Genomic DNA, 23173 nt, shown 5'->3' with positions numbered 1-23173 from the left:
GGAACATGATGCACAATGCAAATCCATACAGTACCTGCTGAAATGAAGGCTAGAGGGGCATTAATGGGAGCATTTAAAATAATGTTTTTATTTAAAGTAACTAAAAAGTTACTTTTCATAGTAACACATTACTTTTTGGTCTAAGTAGCTGAGTTACTGAGTTACTTTTTAATGAAGTAACCTGTAATGGTAACTTTTTCAGTAACTAGCACAACACTGGTGGAGACGCAGCGCTGCTCCTCAATGCACTAATTCCCTGTCATCACACATATAGGTGCGCTCGGACATGGCGCTGGAGGATCGGTGTCACGGCTGCCTGGACAGCCCGGTCCGACAGCACGTCCAGGGGATTGAAGTGCTGACACACGAATGCGTTCATAAAAACAGTTCTGCTTCACACACAGCGACGCGGTTGATTTGCAGCGAGAACATGCTGTATAGCAGCCAAATGATCAAATAAATGATATTCATGATGATCGTTTTATTTGTGCGTAATGCATAAAGCATATACAGGAACACACTTGTTATTCCTTATTTTTCTTTTTTTTCCCCTTTGCTGTCACCAATGAATGCTAAACAATATAAATCTAAAGTATAAAATAGATCAAAATTTGTGCGGGGTGCATTGTTTTAATATCTCATTGCTTGGTGTGATATTGATTTGCCTGACGCGGCTGGATCTGTGAGTCTTTGTTCACTAAGATGGTTGTAAAGACTGGGTCAGAAGCATCTTTCATTTCCTTCTTAATGAAAGACATACTTAAGCTAAGAGCAACTCTGGGAAACGCGATTTTCTTTCACAGGCTCCTTAAGAAGGTTTGAAAGAAGTCTTTCGCTGTTAAGAACTACTTAACTGATCTGGGAAACCCGGCCAATATCGTTAACAGGAATACGGTGGAAAGTAACTAAACTATTCAGATTTTGTCTAAGTGACTCGCTGCTGGTAGGAACTACTTTTTTTCATTTTGCCTTTTATATAAGTTCTTATTTTTGATTATTATTCTCTTATTTATTTTTTTACGTAGGATATTTTGTTTGTGATGGAAATACCTTTTTCAAATATTCTGGTTTTTCTGTTGCAGCTTGGCTACCTCAGTGTACTTCTGACTTTAAAATAAAAAGCTAAATAAGTGACTCTGATGTCTTGTATTCTTAATCTAAAATACACCGTTTTTTTTTAGATTTACCACACACAGTAGGTGTATTTGTGTGACCTGTGTGTGATGTCTTCTTTTATCGATGAACCACTGGGAGCTGATCAGGTGGGTAACAGCAGGTTTATTCACAACATCTGCATTTAGACAAGGGACAGTAGAAAGTGACGTCATCTAGTGTGGACCTAGATGGTCGGGGCCGTAGGCCAGCACGCAGCTCCCGAAGCTCCGGCCTGCAAACATTCACAAAAGAGAAAAAAGGGGGGCCAGCACAAGAGACTACAGGATCGATGGACAAAAACGATAGCTATGAAATACTTATAATAAATAGAAATGGAAATGGAGAAGAGAGGAAGGGAAGAGGAGAGGAGAAGAAGGGTGAGAGGCACCGCCCAGTGGATCATGTCGGTGCCCCCCTGCAGCATAAGCCTATAGCAGCATATCTACCGCGAAGCTATATTTGAGACTAACTATTATAGTCTTGTTCTATAGCTGCAACTATGACTACTGACTCTAACACACTAGAGTTTACACTACCTAGAGATTTACCAACACCAGCTAGAGGTTTACTAAACACTAACTATAGGCTTTACTAAACAGAAAGGTTTTAAGTTTGGTTTTAAAGGTGGAGGTGGTGTCAGCCTCCTTAACCCAGATTGGAAGTTGGTTCCAAAGTAATGGTGCCTGATAGCAGAACGCCCGCCCTCCAAATCTACATTTGGATACTCTAGGAACTACGAGTAAACCTGCACTCTGAGAACGGAGAGCTCGGCCAGGAACATAAGGCACTATCAGGTCTTGCAAATAATGCGGAGCTAAGCCGTTTTGGTCTTTATATGCAAGTAATAACATTTTTAATTGGATTCAATTTTACAGGTAGCCAATAGAGCGACACTAACACTGGAGAGACGTGGTCTCTCCTGCTGATTCCTGTCAATACTCGTGCTGCTGCGTTTTGGATCAGCTGGAGCCTATTCAGCAAATTACTTGGACATCCTGCTAATAACACATTACAGTAATCTAGTCTAGAAGATACAAACTCATGAACTAGTTTTTCTGCATCACTCTGCGAGAGGATTTTCCAAATTTTTGCAATATTACGGAGGTGGAAAAACGCTATTTTACAAACCTGATTAACATATGGTTTAAACGACAAATCCTGATCGAAAACAACACCAAGGTTTCTCACAGTTGCACTGGAAGCCATCGAAACACCATCCAATCCCTTCCTAAAATGCTCTGGACCAAGAATGATAACCTCTGTTTCATCTGAATTGAGAAGCAAGAAATTTCTGGTCCTTGATGTCCCTAAGACATGCCTGAAGTTTAATAACGGTTCTGTTTCATCCAACTTCATAGACAAATAGAGCTGTGTATCATCAGCATAAAAATGAAAGTGTATGCCGTGATTCTGGATTATACTTCCCAACGGCTGCATGTATAAACTGAACAAGATTGGCCCTAGCACTGAACCCTGCGGAACACCATAACAGACCCTTGACTGTTCTGAAGAAACCTCATGTACATGAACAAACTGGAACCTGTCAGATAGATATGATTTAAACCAACATAGAGCTGTCCCTTTAATCGCAACACCTCAGACCCACTGTCAAGCACGGTGGTGGAGGGATGGTGGTTTTGGACCGTAAAGTCCTCTGGAGACAAATGTGAGGATTTCTGTCTTGACAGATGAAGACGATCGATCTGTCAGACTTGGCTCGGCTGAAACTGGGTGATGTGACAGGAAATTATCCCAAATCCAGGTCCTGGAGTGGCCTGGTCCAGACCTGGTCCAGACCTGAACCTGGTTGAGATGTTGTGGTGGAAGTGAACATCCAAACACCACCAGCAGATGCAGAAACTGTCCTCTGGGTGGACCGGGACCAGAACCGGGACTGGGGGGGCGACACTCTGAAGGGCTCAGCTTCCTCCAGCTGCATAAACCGTAAACACACACATGGATGCGTGTTGAGTCCTCGGGTCAAACAGATTTCAGAACACGAGGACGGGAACGCGGCGAACATCAGTCCCGCGGTGACGTCTGTGGGCTGAAATGATGAGTCCCACTGCGGCGGCTCGAGCCGAGCTGGTCGCTCAGGCGTGGAGCCCATCGGCACCTCGTTATAGTCACATGTTTGGCAACCAAAACGAGAAGCTGAGACCTGAGCGGAGTCGGATCACGCTGGGGCGCCGAGTTACAACATTTAACCTTTTAATTTTATGTATTTAACAGACATGAAGCCCGGGAGAACAAATCCCCCCTGGATGACTGATCTTCAGCAGATGTTCAGAACTCTGCTGAGGCAGATGTTTGGGAGCTTGTTGGGCTGAAACCACCAGACCAACGATGATCTGCTGACTTTTATTCTGTTTCTACAGATTAAATTAAATTAGTAAATTTGTATCTAAATAAAACAGGAATGATGTTTGAGGGGCCATGTGAGGGTCTTTTACAACACCAGAACTGAGCTGCATCACATCTGGGAAGCAGATCGCTCCACCAACATCCATCACGTTCCTGGACCGTCCAACAGTGACATAATAATCACATGATGTCACACATGATGTCATAGAAACCTCCCTCATCGAGCGTTTGGGGTTCAGAACAATTGATTGTTTCTAAATAGGAGCTTTGGCTGAGACACATGTCCTCCTGCATGTATCTATCCATCTATCTATGCATCCATCCATCCCTCTGTGCATCCATTCATCCCTCCATCCATCCATGCATCCATTCATCCCTCCATGCATCCATTCATCCCTCCATGCATTCATTCATCCCTCCATGGATTCATCCAGCCATCCATCCATCCCTCCATCCATGCATACATTCATCCATCCATTCATCCCTCCATGCATACATCCCTCCATGCATCCATCCATCCATCCCTCCCTCCATGCATACATCCATCCATTCATCCATCCATCCATCCATCCCTCCATGCATCCATCCATCTCTCCATGCATCCATTCATCCCTCCATGCATCCATCCCTCCATGCATCTATTCATCCATCCATCCCTCCATGCATCCATCCATCCCTCCATGCATCCATCCATCCCTCCATGCATCCATCCATCCCTGCATGCATCCATTCATCCATTCATCCCTCCATACATCCCTCCATCCCTTCATGCATCCATCCATCCATCCATCCATCCATCCATCCATCCATCCATCCATCCATCCATCCATCCACCCATCCATCCATCCATCCATCCTTCCCATCATGCTCGTGGTAATAAAATGAAATTAGGAACATTTAACAAATAAAAACACATACAAGCATAACATCAGCTCTGGTCATTAAAAGTATGAGGTAGCATCAAGTAGATATTAAAAGTGGCACATCAGCGACACCATGACCATCATCGGTAATGCAGATGTAATGCAGATGTTCACCTGGCCAACAATGTTCTTACACCAGGGGTCTTCAATCCCGGTCCCCGAGGATCGCTGTCCTGTTTCCTGCTTCAATGCATCTTGATACAAATGACTGTCTTTGACAGACTCGTACAATTGTTGTTTGAAAAATGTTGTTGATTTTGATTAAACTGAATGTATTTTTTTTTTTTTCAATTTAAAAATAAATTGATGTTGTTAAATGGATAATCGGATGTTGAAGAGGACATCATTTTACACAAAAAAAGTTAACTATTTCATGAAGAGGCACATTGATCACTGAAACCTCCCACTGGAGGAATCAATAGCTGCCCTGCAGGACTGGAGGCTGCTGGTCGATGAGGCAGCAGAGCACAACCAGGATGCAGATGATGGACAGTTCGGTTTTCAGTCTGTGTTCAAAGACAAACGGCTGAGATCTTACCCTGATCCTCCTGATGAAAGACATCAAACTAGACATCACGATCACATCTCAACGTCCTGTCCAGTTAAAAAAACTGTCATGTTATTATCTCATAAAATAACTTGGAAATGTGTCCAATGTAAAGAAAAGCAGAATACAATGATTTTACAAATATCACAAACCCACAATTTATACACAATAAAAGAGAGAAGCCATTTCAAATGCTGAAAATGAGACATTTGACCTTTTCTTGCATGAAAAATATTAGCTCATTTTGTTTGATTATTTGATCGCAGAAACACGCATCAAACAAGAAATGGGAGGCAGAAGACTCGAAAAGTAAGTGGTCCGAAAAAGACACCTGGAGGAACACCTGCAACTAATTATGATAGTTATAGGATAGTTAACAGGTCAGTTGCATGACTGGCTCAAAAAAGATCATCTGAGAGGTGAGAAGTTTCTGAGAAGTAAGTCCATGTAACCAGAGGCTCACCAATCTGACAAGAACAGAGTCTATACATTATTATGAAGCAGTTTCAGACTAATGTTGTCATCGTAAAATAGCAAAGATATTGCAGATTTCATTATCTACAGTGCATAATTATCATAAGATTCAGGGTTTCTGAAGAAATTTCTGTGCGCTGGGAACAAAGCAGAACCACTGGATACCCATGATCCTCAGCACTGCTTTAAAAACAGACTTGTTTTTATTTTATTTAATTCTTTGGGAGATCACTACATGGACTCAGGAACTCTTCCAGAAAGAACTTGGGCGTCTCATCCACAGATACAAGCTTGCGCTGTACAGGTTTAAGACCCGTAGGAACATGATCCAGAAATAAAGCCGTCAAGACTCCATCAACTGGTCTCCCCAGTTCCAGACGGACATTAACTGCTTTTAAACGGTGAAGCCACCCAGTAGTAAACATCAGCCCGCAGTCAAAACCGGAGTCAAAATACATCTCCAGCAGCTAGTTTCAGTCTCTCTCCCTGAGGCTGTGGAAAACACTTCTGCGGTTTCTGGATGGAGCCGAGGTGTCGCCACACTTTGATCTACAACAGCAGAGTCGACGAGCCTCGTGTGAGCAAACACCTGCAGGATTCTAGGAGTTTACAAATGCAGCCAGGTGATCTTCGTGGAATAGATCCAGGCGAGTTCAGAGATGATCAAAGCACATGAACTGTCAGCACCGTTGGATGATAATCAATCATTTCTTGATATATTCAGATGATACAGATGCACAGGGCCCCCAGGGACCCCCTCATGGCCACCAAGGGACAAGCAGACCACGAGGTTAGCCTCAACATAAGGTATCTGAAGAGGAACAAAACAACCCGTCTCCATTTGTAGCCATATAAATTTAAACTTTTAGGAACTTCATTGTGAAGTGTTTAAATTATGACACCAACAGAAAGAGTTTCCTCAGTAATATAATATTTTTCCGATCATAAAAATCCTAAACTTCTGACTTCCCCCCTAAAAACGTATGAGTTATAAAACCAAGCTATGTAGCAGTACCAGTTCTGACCACATGGAAGTGTATTGAGCTGTTGTCTTGGGCTAATGAGTAAAAATAAATATGTTGTAAACTCAAATTAGAGTCTTGTGTATCTGGAATGAATGTATTCTTGAGTCTATAAGGTAACAATAATATAATAATAAGATAACCTTGTTTGAATTGTAAAGTAGGTTTGGCTAAATACAATCTTTGACTAAAATAAGACTAAAATGCTCAGACTTTTAGTCGACTGAAACTTGACACGACTAAAAGGAGTATGAACCTGACTAAAACAGCAAAACAGAAGCCATGCTCATCGGCACCCCACACCAGGTTAAGTCATCCCCCATCACATGCATCACCTTTTCTGGCCAGGATATCCCACTGTCATCCGTCATCACCAACCTGGGTGTTAGAATGGACCCCCACCTCAACTATGAGGCCCAAATCAAACACCTCTGTCAAACATCCTTCTTCCACCTCAAAAACAAACTCCGCCCCATCCTGTCCCTGAAGGATGCTGAAAAATTGGTCCACGCCTTCATCTCCTCCAGGCTCGATTACTGCAATGCACTTCTCATCAGGATCCCAAGCAAGAGCCATCAAAAGCTCCAATACATACAAAACAGTGCTGCTTAAGTCTCGCACAGGCCCCCCAAAAAACCCCAAAACCCAGGAACGGCCCTGTTAAGATACAGACGCTTTGCAGCTGAATGTGCTAAAGTGAAACATTTCCAGAGGTGTCAAGTAACAAAGTACAAATACTTGGTTACCTTAACTTAAGTAGAAATTTTGGTTATCTATACTTCACCGGAGTAATTATTTTTCAGATGACTTTTTACTTTTACTCTTTACATTTTCACGCAATTATCTGTACTTTTTACTCCTTACATTTTAAAAACAGCCTCGTTACTCTATTTCATTTCGGCCTTTAAAAAAAACTATCCAGTTAAATTGCTCCATCCGGATAGAGTGAATTTGGTTGTGGTTGTTTCAGATGTTCTTGTCCAGTTTTGTTCTTACATCCGTTGTCCTCAGATTCCTGCAACTAAACTTGGATGTACATTCCAATAAAGGTTAGGATAAATGATAACATGCCTCTGAAGTTTGACTTTTTGCACCATTACAATACTTATAGGCAACTAGTCATCATATCTGCTGCCCTCTGAAACACATGTTAATGCTCAATAGTACACATATATGGTTCTTTAATATATTTGCATTATACTAAGATGCATTCACTTTCAATGGCTTTTGTCCTTAATGGCTTTTTTCCCCCTTACATTACTTTTATACTTTAAGTAGTTTTGAAACCAGTACTTTTATACTTTTACTTGAGTAAAAAAACTTGAGTTGATACTTCAACTTCTACAGGAGTATTTTTAAACTCTAGTATCTATACTTCTACCTGAGTAATGAATGTGAATACTTTTGACACCTCTGAACATTTCAGTGATAAAGTTCAGTGCAGTTCACTTGTGCAGGTAGTTTAGTAAATGTCTGCGGTTATAGCCCCCCCTCCCCCCCAGACGTCACGTGGCTCCGGTATTTGTCTGCAGTATAAGCCGGAGAGGAGCAGGACCTCCTCATTCCGTGCGCTCGTCCCGCTGAGGAAGCACCGTGACCTTCTTAACCAGACCTCCAGCTCACTCCTCCCGGCTCTCCCGGCTCTCCTGGCTCTCCTGGCTCTCCTGAGTCTCCTGAGTATCCTGGATCTCCTGGATCTCCTGGATCTCCCTGCTATCCCGGGTCTCCTGGGTCGGAACCGTCCCGCCATGCGTCCCCGGTTCCTCCTGTGCGTAACGGCGCTGCTCCTCTCCTGCGCGCCGCTGTCCGAGGCGCGCGTCTCCAAGCGCTTGGCCATCGACTGTCCGGAGAAGTGCGACAAGTCCGAGTGTCCGCAGATCCCCGCCGACTGCCTGGCCGGGGACGAGCTGGACCACTGCGGCTGCTGCCCGGTGTGCGCGTCCGGCGAGGGCGCGCCCTGCGCCGGGGACCGGGAATGCGCCGACGGCCAGCGGTGCGTGGTGACAGACGGCGTGGAGGCGTCCGCCACCGTGCGGCGGCGAGCGAAGCCCGGCGTGTGCGTGTGCAGCATCTCCGAGCCGGTGTGCGGCAGCGACGGAGTCTCGTACCGGAACATCTGCGAGCTGAAGCGCGTCAGCAGCCGCGCAGCGACGCTGCAGCAGCCGCCCGCCATCCTCATCCAGAGAGGAGCCTGCGGCAAAGGTGAGAGCTGCGGGTGTCCTGGGGGCCGGTATTGTGCCAAAAAGTGATTGCCTGCCAGAATCTGATTTCTCCCCTGAAAATGGGTCTTTTTACCTAGCTGCCAAAAATTGATTGAAGGCCAAATACAGTTAATGAAAAGTTGTTTCTACCTAAATATGATTTGATCTCATTCTCGAGCTTCATAATATAAACACTAAAGCTCACAGGATTGCTTTTAAACCGCGGTTGAATTGGTTTGATATTGGATATTATGAATTCAGCACCCATAAAACTTGTGATACATACCACTGATTTTGGTCAAACCACTTGTGATGTGTTCATGGTCATCTAGACTATATATCACAAAACAGTAATTATTAAAAAATCATATATATGGGCTGATTTAAAAATCATATATATGGGCTGATTTAATGTGGTTTAATGAATTCAACACCCATAAAACTTGTGATACATAGCACTGATTTTGGTCATATTGCTTGTGATGTGTTCATGGTCATCTAGACTATGTATCACAAGAGAGTAATTATTATAAAATCATATTATGGGCTGATTTAATGAGGTTTAATAGAAACAATCGGTGTTATGTATCACAAGTTTTATGGGTGTTGAATTCAATCCAATATCCATTATCCAACCAATTCAACCGCGGTTGCCTTTAACGCTTTTAAAGGACCATTACAACACAAAATAGGCATTTTCACCTGCCAAAAATTGATTGAAGGCCAAATACAGTTAATGAAAAGTTGTTTCTGCCTAAATATGACTTGATCTCATTCTTGAGCCTCATAATCTGAAAATCTGACGTTTTAGCGCTATCGTTCAACGGGCTGCTGTGCGCGCTCCCACGGCCAGAAATCAGAAGAAATCAGATTCTGTCAGGCAATCACTTTTTGGCACAACACCTGGTTTGTGAAAGTACAGTGATGGAGGAGCTCAAACTCTTAGAGAGCTGTGGAGATGCAGACACCTAAATCCAAAGTTCAAACTCAAGCTTCCAGGGCCAGAAAAAGATAAATGATGGAGAGAAAGGTAAAAAATAATTTGATCCAAAGTTCTAAATCAAATCAATGAGCCAAATTCAAAGTGTCATGGAGCCACGTTTTTTAACTTTAGCCTTCATGGCGTTGACGTGGGAAATATCACTGAAAAAACTAAGATATAAAATAAAAGAACCTCAAAAACATAAAGAAGTGAAGGCAAGGCAAGTTTATTTGTATAGCACAATTCAACACAAGGTCTTTCAAAGAGCTTTACATCAACATTAAAAGCAGCAAGACACAATTAAACAGTAAATAACAAATAAAATGAAATAAAATGATAAGAAAAGAGGTAAAATAATAAAAAGCACAAGTTGTTAAAAAGTAAGGGCAGTAGAGTACAGCAGGTACATCTCATTCTTACAATGGCAAGAATCACGTTTCTATACGGTCAAAACGTACAAAGACCGGGTCAAATACAGTATAACAAAAGTAATCTGTAACAATCTGTAGTGAAAGAATAGGACTGTTTCCTTCTGTAAAATAGATTTGTTGTCAGTATCGGGGCCTGGCCAGTGCAAACTCCACTTCATTCATATACTTTTACCTTTTACCTAAAAGTATGTCTTCAAAAACTCAATATATTTTATATATATATGTATTTTTTTCAACAAAAAGACTAGCTGTAAACTGTGTGAGGTCGGAGGAGGGCTCTGAGTGTCGGTACCCGGCCCACCGGGAGCACCAGGTGGGCCCCTCAGGGGAGGGATGCTGTCCTGCATGTTCTCTCCTCCAACTCGCCTGGATCACATGAGACTTGCGTAGACGTGGATCACTGCTGGTGGAGATCCAATCATTGAATCAGGACGCAACATCCAAAGCAGGCAGGACTCTACGTACCACACGTTCATGTTTCAACCTCCGATGTGAGACACATCTGAGTACATCTGAAGACGTAGCGGACCTCCTCCAACAAGCACCAACCACCCAACGTCCAGGTTGAGGTTCACGCGGAACTAAGCGCTGTTGCAGTTCCTCAACTGGCAGCTAGAGGGTGCAGCAGCGAGTCCACTGACCTCCACGTTAAAATCTCCAACTTTAGAGCAGAAATACACATATTTACACCCATGACAACTCTGAGGGGGACAAGTTTATATCATCAATTTATATCATTTATTATATACGAGAGTTTATATCAGGATTACATTTATTTCTAACATGATTGATTGACAGTCGCCTCCTCACCTGTAATTGTCGATTGCCAAAGCTGATTTTGATTGACATGAGGTGGGCGTGTTCCCATCAGCTTCCTTAGTAACGTGGCATTTCCCTGCATGAAGGAACGCGGATAAAAACCGCTCTTCAGAAACTAAAACCGGTCATCTTTACAGTCCACCTTAAAAGTCAATTATACAATTATATACTGCTTCATCCAGAACTCTGCTGCTCAAGTCCTCACTAAGACCATCAAAGTGGACCACATCAGTCCACATCAGTCCAGCTCTGAGGTCTTTACACCGGCTGCTTGTCCGTAAGAGTACAGACAAGCTCTGAATGGTCCAGGACCAGAACACATCGAGGTTCCTGACCCAAACCAGACATGGAAAAGCTGTATTCAGCTTCTATGCTCCACAAGTCTGGAACAAACTCCCAGAAAGCCTCAGATTAGCTGAAACACTGAGTTTGTTTAAGTCCAGGTTGAAGAATCACCTGTTCTCAGCTGCATTTGAGTAAAGCTCTAAACCTACTTTTAAAAAATTGCTGATTTTATATGATTTTCTTTCTTTTTTCTTTACATTTTAAATCACAATCTTTATTTATGTTTTGAATTCTCTGTGAAGCACTTTGAAACACCTTGATCCTGAATTGTGCTGTACAAATAAACTTGTCTAGTCTAGCCTTGCCTAATGATTGGCTTTTCCAGCAGTGTTGTCAGCGGCTCCGATGTCTGATCTATGCGCCCCCATGTGGTCAGACGCGGTAGTGCTGTCTCCGTATATAACAGGCATGACAGTGAGGCCAGTCTCCTCGATTAAGAAATCTCAAGAAGCATGTTAAGATAAAACCCTGAAACATTTGTTTGCTTATTTATCTTTTTCTGACAAAAAGAGAAGAAGAAAAAACTAGAGGGGCCCCACACACCTCTGAGAGGCTCCCCACAATTACAGAAACTCTGGTTCGAAAGAATCTCAAAAGCGGTGTCATTTGAATCAGGTGTGTGCCTAAGGTCTGCATCTCAAAGTGTTCAGGTGGTACAAAGTCTGCAGAGGTCAAACAGGACGAGTGCTGACACTGAGGGGATCCAGCCTCCTCCAGGGCTCCCGTTTCATCTTAGACTGCACAAGAAGAACCTGACAGAGCTCATGCAACATGAGCCTCCGTTTCAAATGTCGTCACGGTGGCGTTTAGCTGATTCCCTGTCAGCACAAACTGCCTGCCGCATTAACGAAGCTTCATCCTGACACCACTCCTGGCAAACCCACAGCTGGCCACAGTCCTCTGTTTGTACAGATCAGAAAACCCCGCCCTTGAAACCCGGGTGAGCCAATGACTCTTGAGCATCAGTTCCACAGGGACCAGAACTCGGACATCTGCAGTTTCCGGCTCCACAGAAAAAGTAAACACTGCAAGATCCTGAAGTCTCATCTGTTTAATCATGTTTATTTCTACTGTAAAGTTGGACAACACAGAGGTCATGGGAGACTGACTCACGTTTGAGTTCAGCCACTAGTGGTCAACGGAGGAACTGCAAGGTTTCTCAACCTGGAAGTTGGAATATTGACGTCTGACTCTCACAGTCAGACCAGTGTGGATCAACGAGGTCGTTCTGCGGGGAAAAGTTCAAGACCTACGGTCTTACTGCGCCATCTGGAGAACCAGAGGCATTTAAATTGGAAAATCTTTGGATGTTTTACTGCTGAAAAAACACGTCAAACCGCTTGTCGCATTACTTCTGCCTCATGTCTCCTTCGGTCTGTCTGCTGACCATCACCTCTCTGTGGAAAACTCTAAACAAGGCCTTTTTCCACTTGTCAACCCTCGTACACACACACACACACACACACACACACACACACACACACACACACACACACACACACACACACACACACACACACACACACACACACACACACACACACACACACACACACACACACACACACACACACACACACACACACACACTTTGTTATCTTAAGAAGCCCATAATGTCTTGAAATCAGGCCAGGATGTCCTGAGTGCCCTGTGCTGCAAAAATATACAGAGCTCTCCTGTGAGACTGACAGAGGCGGAGTCGGGAGAGTGTGTTAGGAAGCAAACACACACACATACATACATGCACACACACACACACTTCACTTCACACATATCCTGCATAAACTGCAGCTGTGAACACACTGATCTGCTGAGGCGGTCTGATTCGGACTGAGTTAAACAAGGTCAAAGTCTCCTGCTCCTCTCATCTTTTTAACTCTTCCTGTCTTTAATCTGTACATCCAAAAACAACAGAGCCATTATGAGTCATTCTTCTTCTCCGGCTCCTCCTTTTCTCTTTTTCCTGCCCTCCCTCCCATCATCCCAACGTGAGCGTTTGGCGGCAGTGGGCTGAAGTCTGGAAGACGTTAGCGGCGCGTTAAGCGCTCGGAGGTGATTCATCTCCTGGAGCTGATTGGTCGGTTGTGTAACCCGAATCTGGGTCAGATGCTTATTTGACCCGGGTCTGAGGATTTTCCTCCGTCCTGTGCAGACCTGAGGACTCCGGGCTCAGATTGACGGGCCTGTCCACCGAACATGGTTGTGCCGTGACTCACCTCTTTCAAGAGCGGCACCCTGAGGACAGCGTATTGTTTTGGTGTGCGTAGCGTGTCATCATCCTTGCTGCGCTCAGGAACGCTGCCATCAAACCCGAGATAATTACAGTTGTGTGTAAAAGTTAGAGCAGCCTCTTTAATTCTTCTGTTTTGTAAGAACATAAGCAAACATCATCCCAGGGAGTCGATCCAACGTCGACGCTCAAAAAATTGAACTTTATTCATTTGTTGGAAAGGAAAATGACCAGCGTCCGGCCTCCGTCAGCTGATGCTCAGCAGATGTTCAGGCCTCTAACACAAGCAGATGTTTGGAACGTTCGGGTTTGTGTTAACACAATGCCAAGAGGGAAAGTCATCAGCAGTGCGAAGCGTTATAAAACCATTTCCAAACAATACAGAGTTTTCAAATATGGAAAAAACCAGACAGAGCACGGTGGTGGAGGTATGATGGTCTGGACCTGGATACCTGTCAGTTATTGAGTGAACCATGAACTTCTCTGTAGACCAGAGTCTGCTAGAGACAAATGTGAGGAGGACATCTGTCCAACAGGTGAAGCTTGGCTGAAACTGGGTCATGTAACAGGAAATTATTCCAAACACAGCAGCAGATCTACATCAGAATGATGGAAAATAAAAAAAACAGACCTGAACCTGCTTGAGATGCTGAGGTGATACTGAGGCGACGCTGAGGTGATGCTGAGGTGATGCTGAGTGGGGTACTTAGTACTGCCCAAGTTACTGTTTTTTAACTTCCTTTGTCTTAAATGAATAGTGGTATAAAATATAAGTTTGTTGTTTGGACACCAGCAGCTGGGTTTTGTGTCGGTGTGTCCGGCTGGTTTTGGGTTCAGTGCACAGCTGCAGCAGCTGGCAGACCTTCAGTCCTGCAGACTCACGCTCAGCATCTGACACGTGAACTTAACCGAAACAGGAAACCAGGTCCAGAGTTTTCTTTGAAGGTTTTGTGCCGTCAGAGAAGCTTTGAGCTTGATGAAGGATAAAAAGTTTCTCACTGCGTTTTTCAGCCACTTGTGTCTTCGTCTCACTCTTCTGCTCAGAATTATGCCGGGAAAGAGGCAGAAAAGGCAATTAAAGTTATTTTAATTATTTATTTTTATGAATTAATACATTTTTGGAGGAATGGGAATTGATAAGATTTTTATGATTTCAATTCCATTTTCGATTCTGCTTAACAATTCGGTTCTTTATCGATTCCCATTTGGAAAAATACGGACAACGACGAGGCAAATGGCGCTGATATGATAGGTAGTGTTTGGGTTAACTGAATGACAGGTCCTACTAAACGAGATTAGTTCTTACGTCTCTGCAGCATTTCTGGACCCGATTTGGCAACAACAACAGCTTGACCATTTTAAAGGGAACATTGGCCCTTTGTAGCTCCAACACAAAACACTAACTATACAGGAGAAGTAATAATAAAAATAAAATGTTAACTACATAAAGGAAAAGAAATCAAAACAATAACCACGTGATACAGATCTTCCGATCATCTGTGTCTCAAAACAACGCGGCTCAGTAAATATGGCGGCACCCTCGTCACACCACGTGCAATAAGGGAAATGGCGATCATGGTGTTTAAACCGTGAATACCTGGCGAAACGGCGCCACAAAATGAACAAACAACAGTAATATGCATACAGTAAACAATGTTGAACACAAATTTAGCTCTAAACCGCTCTAAATTAAACTGATTGCCCAAAACCATAAACCTCTCGCCTCTCCTCCTCCGGATCGAGAAGGACTGCAGGCTTTCCAGGTGCTGATCAGGTCTCTGTCGGGGTTTCTCAGTCCGAGACGGCCTCTCGTTTCTCTCTGCTTCCAACTCTGGAAAGAAAAGGGACAGTTCCTGCAGCGACGCTTCATGCCGGCTCTTTGTGCCTGGCCACGGCCTATCACGATGCCTCGCTGCGCACGGTTCCGGCTCGTCCCGTCTGAGTCGCCGGGCTGCGTGGGCTTCACGGGTCCAAGGCTGGAGCTTCTACAGCTGATTCTGGTTCACGCTGGCGGTCGTCCCCGGAACGCCACGGTTCCTGGTGCAGGAGAGGGCTCGGAACGGAAAAGGGTTAGAGAAACAGGAAAGTCTGCGCGACGTACTCGGATCAGATCTTACGCTCGGCCAGTCAATCCTGGTCCGTGGAGTAGAAAGTGGCACTTTTATGCATGCATTATGGGAATGTTCTAAGATCCTCTCCTTATGGGAAGAAGTTATAGATTATATGAGCAAATCATTAAATTGTGAACTTCCCAGATCGCCAAGACTATGTCTCCTTGGAGACAGAACTGTGGTACCTCTGTTGAACAAATATAGTTTTAGAATATTAAAAACTGGCCTAATAACATGTGCACGGACTATTCTGAGGTGTTGGAAGGAACCACAATCTCCCACACTGAGTATGTTGAAAACACAGATGATGGAGACAGTGGTGTGTGAGAAGATGCTGGGAAGATTAAACTGTGAAAATGATATGGTAAAATAAAAATGGAATACTTTTTGTAGACAGATGTGTTAATTTGCCTGCCTTTATCGATTTACTTAACTGCCTGTCTTAATTTCAGTTAATTTATTTTCAGATTTTTCGGATTTATTTTATTTATTTATTTTTACTATTATTGCTATTTTTGACCTCCATGTTGTCTGTTGTATTTGATGTTCGTTTTGTATGTTGCAATAATGAAAAAATTATAAAAACTTTGAATTACAAAAAAAAACAATTGGAATCGAATAGATTCTTGGCATTTGAATTGATCCCCAGTCCAAGCTGTGACTGGCTCCGGCTTGTTCGGTACGTCATTTCCAACATGGGACCTGCCAGTACGACAAAGCATCTTCAGAAAACCTACGGGGGACATCACGGAGGGTTCGTGCGGGTCATGCGAGAGCCAGACAACTCAAAGTAAGCAGATGTTCTCTCATATGACCCCGAAGGAGTTTTGTTCATGATATTTGAAGAAAACGTATCTGTGCACAGCTGTCAGTCATCCTTTGTGATTCACGGCCTCCGCTCAGGTTTGTGTGTCATTTCAAGAAAAGAGGAAATGGTATGTGTGGCAGGGTGGAGGAGCCGCAGCCACTCAGGCTGATTAGGGCACAGGTGGGCCCAATCAGCCTCTCCACCCTGCCAGCCTTCATAAGGCAGAGCTGGACAGCAGCAAAGGGGCCGATGGAGCTGCTGCTGAGGAGCTGTGTGTGGTGTTGGTGAACTGGTCTAATAAAGGGTCTGCACGAAACTCCGTGTCTCTCCATCCTTCGGGCGGGCCCCCGTAGCATCCACCCTGCTACACTGGCGCCCAACGTGGGGCCCGACGGGATGGAGAAGGGAGGCATGGAGCGGGCCCTGGAGGCGCTCGCCAATGCCATGGCGGACCTGGCAGCCGTGCTTCAGAGCCAGGGGGAGCGGCAGCTTGCGGCACTAGAAGCGCTGGTGGCCGCGGAGCGACCCACCCCTGCGCCACGCTCGAGGTTAGCCGCAGCAGCGCGGGAGGAGCTGGCGGCGCCGCAGCTGAGAGGCCGGGAGGCAGAAGCTGCGGGCCGTCAAGCGACGGCTCCCGAGGCGGCGGGACCCACGGAGCGGCCCACCCCTGCACCACGCCTGAGGTTCCCCGCGGCAGCGCTGGCGGCGCAGCAGCCCACAGGCCGGGAGGCAGAGGCTGCTGGTCGCCAGGGCTGCGCCGTGGAGGAGCCGGTCCTGGAGGTGGACCAGCGGCCAGCGCGGGTCCTGGACGCACCGTCTGACGCGAGGCCACCATGGGCCCGGTACCGAGAGCGGCTTTCTCGGCGGTCGGCCCGTCGCCGAGGACGGCCGCCCGCCCGTTCCCGCTGGTCGGCCCGGCGCCGAGGGCGACCTCCCGACGGGGCTCGGCGGCCGTCTGAACCAGGAAGGCCTGGGGGCGCGGACGGCTTCCTCTCCCGCTCCGCGGGGGGAGGTAGGCTCGGCCGGACGGACCCCGGCGCGAGTCAACTACACTCAGGCTAACGGGACACAGGTGTGTCCCATCAGCCTCTCCACCCTGCCAGCCTTGATAAGGAGGACTGGGAGACTGCAGCTGGGGTCAGTCAGATGGAGAAGCTGCTGCTGAGGTGCTGCTGGCGTGAGGTGCTTTTGCACTGGGTCCTGGGTGATTTGAGTTAATAAAAAGGGTCTGCACTAAACTCCGTGTCCTCCTCTATCCTGTCGGTCGGGCCCCGTGGCACTCGCCGTGCTACAGTATGAACCAAAGAGAGGAGGAGATCAGGGATTTCACTGTGATAACATCCAAGGAGATCTGAGATACATGGAGGGAATCAGCTCATCCCGGAGGTCTGCGATGTGAGGACAATCGGAGACAAGTCTTTACCCGCACCTCCTCCTTATCTGATGGACCAAACCACTGATAGCAGACGCCTGCCGTGTGTTTCTCAAAAACACTTTCTAGACTCATGTCCCGCCTTCATTCTTTAGTTTCACCTGCAGTCAACACGAACAACCACAAACGTGTGACACTGACCGTCACCCACCACAGATGACTTCATTCATTTCTCTCCAGTGAAGCTGAAAACGATATATGTCCGAGACCAGGGGCCTCATGTACAAAGAGTGCGTGGATTTCAACGTGAATCCGTGCATGGAATTTCTTGTACATTCATTTGAAAATGGTAATGAGCATAATTATCCAGTAAAAACCGCTCATCCTAACAAGGAACTTGCAAAAACAAGTAAAACAAATAAAAAAAGGCATCGTCCATGAGCTGGAGACACTCCTGTCAGTAGTTGAGGCTGGAAAAAATAATTCATTTGGGACCATTTTGTTCCGATTTAAGCTGCATTGCATTATGGGGATTGTTGTTCTTTGCTTTGTGTTGCGTTTCGTGAAGAGTTGTGGGTTTATTATGATCGTAACGGTTTGTGAATGTTAATATTTAGCGTTAGTGCATCATTACACTCTTTTTTTCTTGTTTGTATTTTAAGAACCGACACCAGAACATAAATTGGTGGGACGAAAAACGGCTCCTCGTTCCGCTTTATTGTCATGCGTATTATATACTAACGGATTAAGCCCAATGTACACGTTTATTGAGTTACACATTAGCCCCTTTCACACAGCCAGTTCGAGGCGGGAACGTTGCGCCTTTAAGCCGCCTCGCTGTTCTGTGTGAAAGTCACGGAGGCGGAATGGGGGGGCCAAGTGGCCCCACCAATAAGCCGGCAGCGGAGGTAGTCACAGAGCCGAAACGGGGTCTGTGTGAATGACACAGCCGGCATGCCGGGGCCAGCCGGGGCCAGCGCTGACGCTCGTCACGCCTCTGATTGCGGAACGCCGGCATGCTGTGTGAATTTACAGACGGGAGCGGCGTTATGCCGGCGTTGTATGGTTCTGTGTGAACCAACAAAGGCGGCGTATTGGCAGGACTTCTTTACACCAATATTGCGGAATCTCTGTGTGAAAGGGGCTATTGTGGAAGTCCGCGATTACCTCTCTCATAAGTATAACAATTTGAACAACTGCATTAACTTATATTTAAAACATGAAGCATCACAAACTCACAGTCACCCACTACAGATGACTTCATTCATTTCTCTCCTATGAAGCTGAAAACGATAGATGTCCGAGTTCGGGTCCCTGTGGAACTGATACTCAACAGGCTTTGGCTCAGCTGCATTTGAGAGTCTTAGTGAAAAGTTAATTGCTAATAACACGTCGGATCGACAGCGTTTTAGTGCAATGCTGAAAACGGTCCAGAGGTAGTTTCCTCTGCATCCGTTGGTACCACTCCCTGGAAGTCAAAGTCCAATCCAGAGGAAACCAGACCTGCTCTTTGTATCAAAGAGGAAAAGATAAAGGTCGGCTGGCAGAACTAGATGTTGTAACAAAACCTCTCCGCAGATCTTTGTGCCGCCTTCGGAGCGGCTTTAGTTTGTGTCCTCATGACGGACGGCGGACGCCTCATATTCGTTACCGAGGCTCAGAGCTTCCGTCTGCACCCTGAGAAAAACAGAGGGACACTCATGAAAGTTGGTTTTAGTGGAAGAACAGAGGATTTTCCTGCTGTTACTGCTGCAGGATGGGCCAAGCCACCCTCCAACAGCTGGGCGAGAAACAAAACCCCTGACAGATGTTTCAGCACCTCTGGAGTCAAACCACAGGAGGGTCAAGCGAGGTGACGGCAATGGCTGCACATGGACACAGCTGAACGCCAGTCTGCTTCCTCCTCGCTGTTTCACAGCCATTTCCTTAGTTTTATAAGCATCGGAGACGCTGCCGTGGCTTCCAAAAACAACTCTTATATACTCCCTCCACATCTGGAGCAGCTTTTAAACCGCCGATGAGTCTTTGAAAAGCGTTTCATTCCCGAGGCAAACTCGCAGTTTTCTGCTCCGTCACTGTACTCGTCCACATCTGGGAGCCGGTTCAGGCTTCAACCTCTGGTGGCCTCATGTTGTGTGTGTGTGTTGTTAAGTGTGTGTGTTTGTGAGACACCATTCGTTAATGTGTTTTGCACCCCCCGCAGGTCAGCAGAACCCCGACAGTCTTCGCTTCAAGTACAACTTCATTGCTGATGTGGTGGAGAAAATCGCCCCTGCCGTCGTTCACATCGAGCTCTTTCGCAAGTAAGAACCACACAAACGCAGCCGAGGAGGTGAAACTCGCAGGGAGTTGAGTCCAGTTCCTCTACTGACCACTAGGGGCTGCTAGCAGGGCTAACCGGGGGCTTGTAGCTAAAGTTGCTTTTGTCAACGAAAATTGTGACTAAATATCGTCGTCAACAAACCTTTACCACCTGAGGAAAACGAGACGAGACGCAACGAAAATGCTGGTCATGTGACGATAACGATAATTAAATATATAATGCCATATCGTAGAGGAATAAAAACCAGACTAAATTGTAGATTACAAAATAAAAACTCTGCTAAAATGTGTCTTTATTTTTGTTGACCAAAACGAGAAGAAATGTTCTAACAAAGATCCTTAACCTCTATGTTTTCAGTAGTTTCCTCTGGTTTAGTTCTGCTGGGTGACGTTAGTCCTCAATCCCAGTCGCTGCACCGGGGAATCAGATCCAGAAGATGCAGCTGCAGAGTTAGAGGCTGATGCCGTTAACGCAGAGCTTTAGGTTCACGTCAATTAAAAACAAAGTTACATAGAGAAAGGGACCGATGGCCGGCCACGCGGGGATCTGCTCTGGGGCTGGAGAAGAAGAAGAAGAGACCATCTTTGGATACATTTTCCTACATAGACGTGTGTGGCAGGGTGGAGGAGCAGCCACTCAGCTAATTGGGCACAGGTGTGCCCAATCAGCCTCTCCACCCTGCCTGCCTTCATAAAGAGCAGCTGCACACCAGCAAGGGGTTGCTGGGAGGAAGCTGCTGAAGGTGAAAGCACGTGTGTCTTGGGTGAAAGAAGAGAATAAAGAGTTCCTGCACGAAACCCTGTGTCCTCTGTCCTGTCGGTCGACCCCCGTAGCACTAGCCTTGCTACAACGTGGAAAAGAAAACCCAATGTGTCGTCGAAAAAGAAAAGGATGGGGAGAAATGCGGGAAAATAAATATGTTGTAAACTCAAATCAGAGTCTTCTGTATCTGGAATGAATGTATTCTTGAGTCTATAAGATAACAATAATATAATAATAAGATAACCTTGTTTGAATTGTAAAATGGGTTTGGCTAAATACAATCTTTGACTAAAACTAGACTAAAATGGTCCTGGACAATTCTGACTAAAATAAGACTAAAATGCTCAGACTTTTAGTCGACTGAAACTTGACACGACTAAAAGGAGAATGAACGTGACTAAAAGTAATAAAAACTAAAATGATAGCTTGACCCAAAGACTAGACTAAAACTAAAATTGAAACAGGCTGACAAAAACAACACTTTTCTTCAGTGCGTCTTCACTGGAAGACTAAAAAAATGAGGTGAACATATGTCGTAGTATTCCTGGGTACAAAATACTCCGTCATCAGGGTGCTGAGAACCTTTTTCTGACTTGGAGCCTCTGTGACATCACAGCTGGCAGCTTTCTTGTCGCCTGATAGCGGTTTAAACGTGGAAATTCACGGCTGCACAGCGAGGACTGCAAGGTTTTCCATCCTGGTGGATCTGCTGGATCCGGAGCGGCCCAAATGTGGAACTGTTTAAGCTGCCGGTTATGAAAACTCAAGCTGATGCACTTAAAAGCTGGAGACCTGTGAATGTGTGGGACAGATGTGCTCTCAGGTTTTCAGCGTGTCTCTGTTTCCTCTCAGGATGATCTTCTCCAAGCGGGAGGTGGCCGTCGCCAGCGGCTCCGGTTTCATGGTGTCGGAGGACGGGCTCATCGTAACCAACGCCCACGTGGTGGCCAATAAGCACCGGGTGAAGGTAGGAAAGAAATGTTAAGCTAAAATTCTTAAAAAGAGACATATTCTGGATTTTTTCACATTTTCACAGTTTTTATGAGAAGTCTCATGTGCTTTGGTCAAATTAACCGCAAATATACGGGACAACCGTGTCTTTACATATCTGTTCATAGCAGCTGCTTTTAGGGGGTGGAGTCAGCCCTCAGATGGGCTCCACCCCCATCCTGAGTAGGAGTATTTTAGAGCAGTGGTCCCCAACCTTTTCTGAACCGCGGACCGGTTTAATGTCTGACAATATTTTCACGGCCCAATCTAAAGGTGTAGTTGATGAAAACGAAATAAAATGACAAGATCGGCATTAAAAACTTTGGTATTTTCTCTATAGTAATAATAATGAATAATAATAATAAAACATAATTTTCGAAAAAATAAAATAAAATAATGGAAATTGTAAATTACCTTTTAATATGAGTATTTCTATAAATTTGTTTTTATGTTTTTATGTCTCATTAACGTTATTTAAAGCCAGGCTTTTATTTTATATATTAAGGAGACCGATATTTAGTGCTTTTATTTTGAAGGCGTTTCGCCGAGACATTGTAAACATCCGGCGCTTCGGACTTAAAAGTTTAACGGCAGTAGAAAGTTTGTCCGCAAGACTAAACTAGTGTCAGGAATGCTGAAGTGGTGCCTAACTGACACAAAAAGTACCTTCTGATAAGGATTTGTTTTCTTTGCAAATGTTATGCCGTATTTATGTACATATTGAGTTTGGTTGCCATGGTTACTCATGTATTGTGGTTAGCGGTAGGCCTGATTTATTGTTCCGCGTTAAATCGACGACGAAGCCTACGGCATAGGGTACGCCGTAAGCTCTGCATAGGTGTAACGCGGAACCATAAATCAGGCTGTAGCTATTATTACCGACTGAGCAGCAGCTGCGTCGGTCTGTATTTAAGTTAAATGAAACTTATATGAATGTAGAAAGACTAACTCTATTTTATTTTATTCCTTTATAGCTCTTATGGTGTGTTTGCAGTGTATTTATTGTACATCCAAGGAATAAAAACATTGTGAACCATCAGTTTGAGAGTCAACCATCATCAGTCGGGGCTACAGAAATTATTTTTTCTTTCTGTGCTGCCCGATACCAAATGACCCACGGCCCGGTACCGGGCCGCGGCCCAGGGGTTGGGGACCACTGTTTTAGAGAATAAAAAGTCTTTACGCATCGCCAACAGCTGTAAAGTTCTGATGAAAACAAGATGTATCACCAGGGCAGATGGGTTGTGCATGATGCCTTTTTCTCACATCTGTCCTCGTCGTAATGACGTGTTTGTGTGTGATTTTGTCATCAAT

At 45.1% G+C, this 23173-nt stretch overlaps 1 protein-coding gene across 1 annotated transcript in view; it reads left to right on the top strand.

The window, feature by feature from the left end:
• The first annotated feature begins 8039 nt into the window (after positions 1-8039).
• The window catches only part of htra1b (HtrA serine peptidase 1b), a 40315-nt gene continuing 25181 nt past the window's right edge, over positions 8040-23173 (top strand). The window contains exons 1-3 of the mRNA XM_061707857.1: positions 8040-8687; positions 19988-20087; positions 21722-21836. Coding sequence (XP_061563841.1) covers positions 8234-8687; positions 19988-20087; positions 21722-21836 — 669 coding nt within the window. The 5' untranslated portion in view covers positions 8040-8233. The remainder of the gene's footprint in view (positions 8688-19987; positions 20088-21721; positions 21837-23173) is intronic.

The sequence above is a fragment of the Cololabis saira genome, chromosome 19 (assembly GCF_033807715.1).
Source record: "Cololabis saira isolate AMF1-May2022 chromosome 19, fColSai1.1, whole genome shotgun sequence".
Lineage (NCBI taxonomy): Eukaryota > Metazoa > Chordata > Actinopteri > Beloniformes > Belonidae > Cololabis > Cololabis saira.
Note: the sequence above shows the minus strand (reverse complement) of the source record. Positions and strands in the feature narration are given on the sequence as shown.